At 70.0% G+C, this 10,051-nt stretch overlaps 1 protein-coding gene across 1 annotated transcript; it reads right to left on the bottom strand.

Moving 5' to 3' along the window:
- Window positions 1-4,999: 4,999 nt before the first annotated feature.
- Window positions 5,000-9,094, bottom strand: SOX8 (SRY-box transcription factor 8). Its single transcript, XM_012743874.3, has 3 exons — window positions 8,613-9,094; window positions 7,143-7,372; window positions 5,000-6,464 (listed from the first exon to the last, which is right to left on the bottom strand). The coding sequence occupies exons 1-3, from the start codon at window positions 9,032-9,034 to the stop codon at window positions 5,722-5,724; spliced, it is 1,395 nt and encodes a 464-aa protein (XP_012599328.1). The 5' UTR covers window positions 9,035-9,094; the 3' UTR covers window positions 5,000-5,721.
- Window positions 9,095-10,051: the final 957 nt, after the last annotated feature.

Genomic DNA, 10,051 nt, shown 5'->3' with positions numbered 1-10,051 from the left:
GGGAGGACCGCTGGGTGCCGCAAGGTGCCCCCACTCCTCCTCCCCTCCTCCCCACCCTCCTCCCCTCCTCCCCACCAGCCCACCCTCCTCCCCACACTCCTCTCCCTCCTCCCCACCCTCCCCCTTCCTCCTGCCTCCCCTCCTCCTCCCCCTCCTCCCCCTCCTCCTCTCCCTCCTCCCCAGCCCCCCTCCTCCCCACCCACCCCCTCCTCCCCCTTTCCCCTCCTCCCTACTTTCCTCCTCCCCCTCCTCCTCTCCCTCCTCCCCAGCCCCCTCCTCCCCACCCACCCCCTCCTCCCCCTCTTTCCCCTCCTCCCCCTCTTTCTTCTCCTCCCCCTCTTTCCCCTCCTCCCCCTCTTTCCCCTCCTCCCCCTCTTCCCCTCCTTCCTACCTTCCTCCTCCCCCTCCTCCCCACCCTCCTCTCCCTCCTCCCCACCCTCCTCTCCCTCCTCCCCACCCTCCTCTCCTCCTGCTTCTCCTCCTCCCTCCTGCCCCTCCTCCCCCTCCTCCCCACCCTCCTCCCCCTCCTCCCCCCCTGCTCCCTACCGTCCTCACCCTCCTCCCCACCCTCCTCCCCCTCCTCCCTCTCCTCCCCTCCTCCCTCTCCTCCCCTCCTCCCCACCCTCCTCCCTTCTACCCACCCTCCTCCTTCCTTCTCCCCACCCTCTTCCTTCCTTCTCTCCCCTCCTCCTCCCCACCCTCCTCCTGCTCCTCCCCACCCTCCTCCCCCTCCTCCCCACCCTCCTCCTCCTCCTCCCTCCCCCTCCTCCCCCTCCTCCCTCCCCCTCCTCCCCCTCCTCCCTCCCCCTCCTCCCCCTCCTCCCTCCCCCTCCTCCCTTACCCCCTTCTCTTCCCCCACCCTCCTTCTCCCCCCTCCCCCCGCCTTCTCCCTCTGGCAGAGCAGAGAGCCCCCGCACCCCTGCAGCCTCTATCCCCGAGCCGAGCAGTGAAGTCCAATGGTCAGCGCAGCCACCCCAGGTCCCCTCTGGGTGCATACACTTCCTACCTTGTCCGGGCGTAGAAATTAACGCTCGGATCCCGTCCGGCCGCTGCCCTGCCCGCTCTGCTGGGAGAGGCAGGCGCTGCGTCCGCCCGGCCGCGCCGGGGCCCACAGTGCCGGGCCGGAGGCCTGCTGGCCGCGCATACAAAGCGCCGCGGCCATTATCATTCCGCAGCCGCGGTGCCCGCTGCATCTCCCGGTCATTCAGCAGCCCTTAATGACTTGTCAGTCCCTTGCCCTGCCATTTTCTGTCTAATTAATTCTTTTATTGTGCACCGGATAAAGACAGACAAAGGCCGCGCGGCAATAATGGCTCATTAAGATGCAGCGCCTTCCCGCGCTCTGGCCCGGCACCAGCGCCGCTCCGCCCGAGGTGGGCACGGCCGCCCGCGCCCCTTAACCCTTTGCGGGGTCCCCGGGGCTGGGCGCCCGGCCCTCGCCAGGGCCCTGAGGCGTGGGGCTCGGGCGGCTGCTGACTACCCCGGAAGGACCCAGCCCTGGCAGACGGGTCTCCTGAGCGTCCCAGGTTGTCCCCTGGCGGACCTCGGAGGGACGAGCCCCAGGTGCCCCGCGAGGTGGGGGAGGGAGTCGCTGCACCAGGACGGGGGTCCAGGCACGCGTGGCGTGAGATAGACCAGCAAGGCCCACGTGCTGCCACAGCCACAGCCAGCCGGGCTCAGTCGGTCCCCAGGCACCTTGGTCGCAGGGGAAACTGAGGCACGGGGTAGTATGCTGGTAGGGGCAGAGCTGCTGACCGCCCACCGGCCCACCCTGCCTTCCCTCGGGGGACGCAGCCCGGGAGGCCGGGAGCAGCCCGCTGGCTTTCAGTCCCGGCAGGGGTGGGAGCCCATCTGGGGACAGCTCTGCCCCTGCAGGACAGGCAGGAACACCAGGGGCTCTGAGGGCAGGTGGAGGTGACGGCCCCGTTGCCCAGGCTCCTCCCTCCCCGACAACCACAACTCAGGAATGTTGGGGTCCGGGGCTCAGGGCATCCGGGCCTGGCAGGGAGAGGCAACGTCTTCGCGGGCAGGGCCCAAGTGTGGGGGTTCTGAGCTGTGGCTCCGGCCGATGCCCCACCCCATGTGCCCACGGCCCCGTGGAGGGCACAAGCCCAGGCGTGGACGCCGCCATGGCGGGAGGCCCCTCACCTTGGGTCCCCCCACCCGGGGCGGGGCTCGGGGATCTGGACGAAGTGCTGGCTCCACGGCCCAAGGCTGGGGCCCGAGTGGGGCTGGTTTGTGGGGACACCTGGAGGAACGTGGCCCAGCCGCCATCCATGTGGCATGTCTGGGTCCTGTCTGCCATCCAGGGGTCACCGAGCCCAATGCCTGGGACGGCAGCCCTGGAGCTGGGGTCGGCAAGATCCTGTGTCCTTGCCCGGCTGGGGCCTGGAGTCTGGCAGACGCTGATGAGGAAGGGTCCCCAGGCCGGGCCCCCGAGTCTGCGACACCCCACTCGGGTGCTGTCCCCTCCCTGCAGCCTCCTGCCCCCGGGGACTCAGTGGGTCCCGGTTCTGCCTCTCCCAGGCAGCCCTTGGAGGACACCGGCCTTCCCGGGTGACGGCCACGCCGGCCCAGCTCACATCCACCCGGAAAACCTGCCCTGGAGCCACTCGGGCCCAGGACGACGGGGGCTTTCCCAGACCCCCAGCCGGGCGGCCGTCAGTCCCACTTCCCCTTTTGGTCTGCACAGGGCGTCTGCTCCCCGAGATCAGAGACAACGACCTCTGCTCTGGGCGAGGAATTGAGCACCGAGGAGGTTTTCCCGCTGGCCTGTCCAGGATGGGCTGGTGGGGCTCGGGAGGAGCCTGCACTCAAAGGACCCCGGCCAGCCTCGGAGGGAACGTCGCCAGCTGGGGGCTCTTGGGGAAATCTTGGGGGGCTTGTCACCTTTTGCAGCAAAACCCGCACCAGCCAGAGGGCCGGGCAGTGGCCCCACCCCGGGGAGCAGCCCTGGGGACCCAGTGCCTAGAGGCTCCCAGGACCCCTGGCCTGAGGGCCGCAGGGGTGAGGTGGGCAGCAGCAGTCAGGACACGGGGAGGGGCCGGGAGGACAGGGAGGGAGCATGGCTGGGGGGAGGGGTGCAGACAGCCGTCGGCACGTGTGCCCCTCAGCCAGGGTGTGGGTGCACCTCGAGGGGGGTGGGGACGGCCTCGATCCACGAAACACAGATGTCGGAGAACCCACAGGAGGCACCCTGGGCCGGGCCGAGGGGGCTCTTCACCCCACAGCCAGTCGGCCGGAGGGTCCGGGGCCCCAGGAGTTAACAGGCAGGAGCCCCGCCAAGGCCCAGCAAAACTCCAGGCCTTCCAGCCCTTGGGAACCTGGCAGGCCCTGCGCGGGTTCAGGGGGCCGGGCTTTGTCAGCAGCCGGACGCCTGGGGCTTTCCTTGGTCCGGGGTGTCAATGCCTGAGCTCAGAGGGCCATATGGGCCCGGACGGCCCTTGGCTGGACACAGGGCAGGCTGGCCGGCTCCGCGAAGGCAGTGGCATCAGGAGCCAGGCGGTGGCAGCCCCTCCCCAGACTCCCCCGCACCTGGGGGTCTTGGCACGGCCCGCACGTCAGGAACCCTCGTAAACCGGCGCAGCCCTCCCCAAGCGCTGCTGCTGGCAGGGCCTGGACCCAGGAGCCCGGGAGCAGGCTGGGGAGGGTGGAGGCTGGGCGGGGGCAGGGGCGGGGGTGAGGTGGGGTTCCCCACTGGGGCCGCCCCATGGAAACTGCAGCCGCAGCCGCCCCTCCTGTTTGGGTTCTCATAAGCACAGTCCTCCAGCCCCCATCTGCGCAGCACAGAAGGGGCGGCCCCAGCCCCAGCAGCCCGTGTGCCCGGGAAGCCTGGCAGGCAGACCAGGCTGTCCCCGTTGGCTGTCACTCCCCACAACCGCTTTCTCCCTAGAAACTTCCCTGCAACCAGACAGCTCTGCCCGTCCCCTCCGGGCGGCTTTCATCCCGCTCCCAGCCTGGCTCCCGGCCAGGGCCCGAAAAATGCCGCCAGCTCCCAGCACCACGCAGCCACCCAGAACGGGCTCCGGGACTCGCCCGGGAGGGAAAACGCGGCCCCGACCCGGCCCCCCTGGCCCCGTTGTGCCCACAGAGGCCCCCCAAGAAGGGAGAGGAGGCGGCTGCGGCAGGGGCAGCGGAGGGTTAAACCGAGACTCCAGGCCTGCGGGCACCTTGCGGGGTGAGAGGCTGCCCTGCCTCAGTGGGACCCCGTGTCCTTGGCCGGCTCGGGGAGCGGGGTCCAAGCCTACGCCGAGAGCACTGGGCCTTGCCCGGCCGGGCACCACCACATCCACCGTCAGAGCTCACGGAAAGCAACTCACAAAACGCAGCCCACGTAGGTAAAAAGCACTTGTTTAATTTTATCAAACGGATCTGTACAAAAGTTAGTGTCGCTTGGTCAGAAAGGAGCGAGTGACAGTCTTCCCGAGCTCGGTCGGCGCCGAGACGCACATCGCGTGAATCCGGTTTGCAGCGGTGCCCCCCGGCCCCAGAGAGAGGCGCAAAGAAAAAAAAAAAAGATTTTTTTTTTCTAGAAAAAGGTAGGAAAAGTAGAAAAAGTAAAAAGAAGCGACTTCTCAGATGTATTTGAATGTACAAAGTCTTAAAGGCACGAGTTTCCATGAAGTAGGCGGTTATCGTGTGCTCGGCGACCAGCAGAAGCTAAATCGGTCCGTCCCCGAGCACTAAGAGCTAACGTCTAGCGGAGAAGGTTCAGCTTCACAGCTTGGTGGGTGGCGCCGGTGCCACCCTCCCCAGGAAATGCCTGTCTTCTGCCACCTGGCACGCTGCGGGCAAGACCAGCCCTGCCTCCCGAACCCCAACCTAACCCTGGGTGCCGGGGGAGAGGGGGCACCTGATCAGAGACGCTACAAGGCGACCCCTTCCCCTCCTGAGGGCTTCTGGCCACCGAGCGGAGGGGGACCCACCAGGCGCCCGGGGCCTTCCTAGCGGGGGGCGGGGCGGGTGGCCTCCCTAGACGCCCCAGTCCGAGCGTGCTGAGATGCCCCCAGCCACTGCTGTGACCCTCCCCTCCCCCCGGCCCCCGCCCCCGAGCAAGCTTCCCGGCTTCCGTTTTTGTCTCATATTCTACTCTCTGCACAAATGACTTCATTAATTACAGATAAAATAACAACAGAACATAAATACGTCTTTAACAGCTCTCAAAACAAACACGTTTAAGCTTCAAAAATAAAAATTACCAAAAAATAAAATAAAAAAGAGAGAAGTTTTGTTAATCACAGCCAAACCTTGCCCGGGAGAACCGGCCACAGGGAGCGCCGGGAGCTCGGTGGCGGGTTCCCGGGGCGCCCGCTGGCTGGCGTGGAGGAAGCCGGGGCGTGTGCCGCGCCGCCCGCCGCCCTGGGAGCGTCCTCGGTTGGTGCAGGGGTATCTCGGCGCTCAGGCGCCCAGGCGGAGACCGCAAGCCTCCCCCACCGTGCTTCCTGCTGCTGCTTGGCTGAGACAGAGACGCAGACCCTCCGGGCCGCACGGGCGAGGGAGGAGTGGCCGTCCCTTGGGGATCCCCGGTCACCTCCCCGAGGGAGAAGCAAGAGAGAGGGCACGCTGTCCACCGGCAGAGGCCTCGGGGCCTCGGTGACGTTTCCGTGGCAGCAGGCACTTGGCGGGCACAGCCGGGAGGCCCGACCCGGAGGCCGGGGGCCTGGCCCGTCTTGGCAGAGAAGAGGCCGTCCTCCGCCGGGGGAGCCCTCCCCGGGCGGGGCCTCAGGGCCTGGTGAGCGTGGTGTACACCGGCTGGTCCCAGTTACTGGGCGGGCTGTGGGTGGGCGGCAGGGTCAGCCCGTTGAGCAGCGGCGAGGCGTAGGGCCGGCGCGGCGAGTGGAAGTAGGGGTACTGGTAGAGGCCGGAGGGGTAGCCGGGGTAGGGGCCGTAGTAGCCGGACGCCTGCAGGTCTGCGTAGTCGCACTGCGAGCTGGCGAAGGGGCTGGTGGCCGTGGCGGGGGCGGCCGTGGGCGCGCTGGCCTGGGCGCTGTAGGGGCCGTAGTCGGCGCGGCCGGGCGAGCCCTGGGGCTGGTCGCCGTAGTGGCCGGGGCTCAGCTGCTCCGTCTTGATGTGCGGCCGCGGCGGGCCGGCCTCCGAGGGGGAGGCCGAGGCCGGCGGGGCACCCTTGTGGGCCCACACTGGGGACGCCCCGGGGTGGGAGTAGGAGGCGCCCCCATAGGAGCCGGCGGCGGCCTGGCCGGGCTCCCCGGGGAGCGCCGAGTGGCCGTTCAGCGGCAGGTACTGGTCGAACTCGTGGACGTCGAAGGTGTCCATGTTGCCCATGACCTCACTGCTCAGCTCCGAGATGTCCACGTTGCTGAAGTCGATGTTCTGGCGCCCGCTGTCCACCAGGCGGCGCCCTTCCAGCTTCAGCTCCGGCTTGGCCGCGGTGCCGCCGCCCCCGCCGGCCTGGTGCAGGTCGGCCTTGGGGGTGGTGGGCGGGGTGGGCGGCCCATGGGTCTGCCCTGCGGAGAGAGCGCACGGCGGCATGAATGCCCCCTCTGTGGGCGCAGGAGGGGCCGCGGCCGGCCACGAGGGGAGGGACGCCACAGTCCAACCGCCGCAGGTAGGAATGAACGGCTTTTTGTTTCTCTACGTTTCCCAGAAATTCCAGCAAAGTCAGACCCAGACCTCATTCCTTGGCCGAGAAAATTCCGTCAGGCGCAGCTCTCCGGGAAGACCTCGGCCCCTCCCGGGAGACCACGGCTGGGAGAGCGGACGGCAGGCGGCGGCCGGTGCTAGCGCTCGGCCTCGGTGAAGCCACACACAACCTCCTCCCCGGCACCGCCGAGCAAACCCGGCTCCCCGGCTCCGGCCAACCTGGCCAAGGCCGCTTGGCTGCCGGGAGTCCACCCGCCCGTCTCACCTGGGGCCGAGGCTGCCGGCTGGCCCCGCTGAAAACACGCATCTCCCGGGGCACCGGACCAAGTGAAGCCAACAGAGCCGGCTGAGCAGCCCCTCGTGGGTCACAATCAGCTGTGACGGGCGGGGGGTGGGCGGCTCTCTGTTGGCACCTTCGCCAGGCTGGCAGCGAGCCCTGCCCCCACCGCTGCGGCTCAGCCTGGCCATGCCAGGCACCCAGCCACGCCCCTCCCCGCCCCTCCCCAGGGACTGTCAGATGCCACAGGGGCCCTGGCGCCCACCTGTGTGGTCGCCGTGGTGGTGCGCGTCACCGAGGCCGGCTTCGGCCTTGTACATGGCGCCACCAGGGTGGTGGCCCAGCTCGGCGCCCGAGTCCGAGTCGCTCTGGCCGGCCTTCGCGCTCTTCCTGCGGCGGGGCTGGTACTTGTAGTCCGGGTGGTCCTTCTTGTGCTGGACACGCAGCCGCTCCGCCTCCTCCACGAAGGGGCGCTTCTCGCTCTCGCTCAGCAAGCTGCAGGGCACAGGGCGGACGCAGGGATGGCCAGGGCGCCCCACGGCTCCAGCCCGGGGTGGGGGGGGGTGCTGGCAGCAGACAGCCAGGCCCGGGGACCGAGGTGCAGGGAGAGGACGAGCCGCCTTGGCCGGGGAAGCTGCCATCACCAAGAAGGGAAGGCGGGAGCCTGCTTGGGGGGCTCCTGAGAGCCAAAGGAGCGGCCCCAAACCCCTGTCCATCTCCTCTTACTGCCCCCCCTTCCCAAGCAGTCTCTCCCATCCCTTTGGGGCTTTCTGAGGGAGGCGGGCAGGACCCAGCCGAGAATTGCACTGTGGACAAAAGCAAGGCTTCCCGGGAACCGAGCCGGACCGGCGGGCAGCTGGGCCTGCAACCGCTGGGCTCCCAGACTTCACTGGGGAGACCCGGGCGTCTGTCCTCCCTGCGTCCCGGATCCCCTCAGGCTGCCCTCAGCTCCCCTCGAGCTGCCTGGACAGGGTTAGGGGAGCAGGGCTGTGCCCCAGATCCCGACAGAAGGCAGGAAGGGCAGACTTGGAAGCTACAAGTCCCCGTTCACCAGGCGAGGAGCAGGAAACAGGGAACCAGAGCCCCAAACCCACGGACTTCCATTTTAAACCCAAGTGGAGGACGCTGGGTGGGGGTGGCCTGCTCCCAGCAACAAGTCCTCCGCCGCCGTGTCCTACTTTCCGCCCAACGGCGGCTTCGCCAAGCCAGTGCGCACAAAGCCTGCCTCTGCCAGCCAGCTCCCTCCCTCCATCCTTCGCTGCTGCGGGCACAGAGGTGGCCGGGAGAGGCCGAAGCCGTGGGGACAGCAGCAGCTGGACAACTGGCAGCGGGTCCACCTGCCCGCCCCCTCCCTCCCGTGGGCGTCCTGGGAGCCCTTTCCAAGAAGGGCACCTCCAGGCAGCTTGCAGGAGGCGGCTCCCAGCCCAGCAGAGCCCCGTGCCCGGCCGGGGGTCACCTCGGGGTGCCAGCCCTGGCCCCCGGCAGGATGTCGCAGAGCTGGCGAACGAGCCGAGAGGTGCACACCACCTGGGCCACAGCTGTCCCCGCACACCCGGACCCACGCCTGGTGCGGGATCGCGTCCGCAGGGTGCTTTCCCACTCGGGTCGCGGAGCCGGAGGAGGCAGGCGTGGGGTGTCTGCCTCCGAGCCCCCGCGCTCCCCCAGGCCCCGCTCGCAGCCTGAGGCCAAGCAGCCAGGGTCCCGGTTCCCCGCGGCCTGGGGACGGCGCACTCACCGCCACAGCTTGCCCAGCGTCTTGCTCAGCTCCGCGTTGTGTAGGTGCGGGTACTGGTCGGCCAGCTTGCGGCGCGCCGCCTGCGCCCACACCATGAAGGCGTTCATGGGCCGCTTCACGTGAGGCTTGGCCTTGAGCGCGCCGCCCCCGCCCCCGCGCACCGGCATGGGCACCAAGCTCCAGTCGTAGCCCTTGAGCACCTGCGACACGGCGTCGCGGATGCAGGCGGGGAAGCGCTCGTCCGCCGCCTCGGCCGCGTCTCCCCGCCCCCCGGCCCCTGTGCTCCCCGCGCGGCCCAGGCCCTCGGAGCCGGCGGGCGACGGCGGCGCGTCCGAGTCCGAGTCCTCCACGTGCGACATGGAGCTGGCGGTGCCGGACGGGCTGCAGGGCGGCTGGGCGCGGACCTCGCTCATGTCCAGCATCGGGGCTGCGCGCGGAGGGGCGCGCACGGGGGAGTGCACCGGGGCCGGCGCCCGGGCTGCGCTGTGGCCGATCCGGGCCCCGAGGTTGCCGCGCGGTGGCCCAACCTTCGTCGCCGCCGCCGCCGCCCCAGCTCGGGTTCCCCCGCCACCACCGCCGCCGCCGCAGCTCCGTCCGGGCTCGGAGACCCGCAACAAGTTTCTTTAAGCGGCGCCCTGAGCCCCTCCCCCCACTCGTCTCCCCATTGGTCGGGGCGCTCCCCACTCCCATGGGGGCGGAGCTCGGCCGCCCCCGCCCCCCCACCCATAAAGGAAGCTCCGCGGTTCCCGCTGCGCCCCCGCCCGCCCCGCCCGGCGCGGCACCACGTGGGCCCGGCGCGCCCAGCATCCCGGGACCCGCGCCCTCCCACCTCCCGGCGCCGCGAGCCCCCCTTCCTGGGGGACCGGGAAGGAAAAACGGGTCCCGGAGGGCGGGCGGGGGCTCTGCGGGCCCGTGGCCGCTCCTGGGTGCGTCTGCCCCTGGGCCCGATGCTTAGCAAGGCAGCGAGTCCTCGGGGACACCCCCGACAAACAGCCGGTCTCGAGCCCCGACGTCTCGCCCGCAACCCAGAGGCGCCGGCCGGGTCAGCCGCCGCCTGCCCGCGGCCCAGGAGAGGGTTCGCTCAGCCGCGCAGCGCCAACGCCCGGGCTCCGCGTCCGCGGGCGGGCGCGACATGCGGGAGCCGCCAGCTCGTTCCGAGCCTGCGGGCAGCGCACGTCCAGGTAACGCGCGCCCAGGAGCTGGGCGACCCCAGGTCGCGCTCCACATCCGAGCGCGAGCGCTGGCGGGGGCGCGGTCGCCGGCCGGGCGGCTGGAGGGGGCGGGAGCGCGGGGCGGGGCCTGGGCTGACCCGGGCTGCCGAATCCCTGAGGCCACCAGGCGGATGGCGTGGCCGGACGCGGGGGCCTAGGGCCTTCCGGGTGTGACCCCGGGGTTGGAGGAGGCAGAGGCCCTCCGGCGCGGCGGCTCTGGGTGGTCCG

Source organism: Microcebus murinus, chromosome 19 (genome assembly GCF_040939455.1).
Source record: "Microcebus murinus isolate Inina chromosome 19, M.murinus_Inina_mat1.0, whole genome shotgun sequence".
Lineage (NCBI taxonomy): Eukaryota > Metazoa > Chordata > Mammalia > Primates > Cheirogaleidae > Microcebus > Microcebus murinus.
Note: the sequence above shows the minus strand (reverse complement) of the source record. Positions and strands in the feature narration are given on the sequence as shown.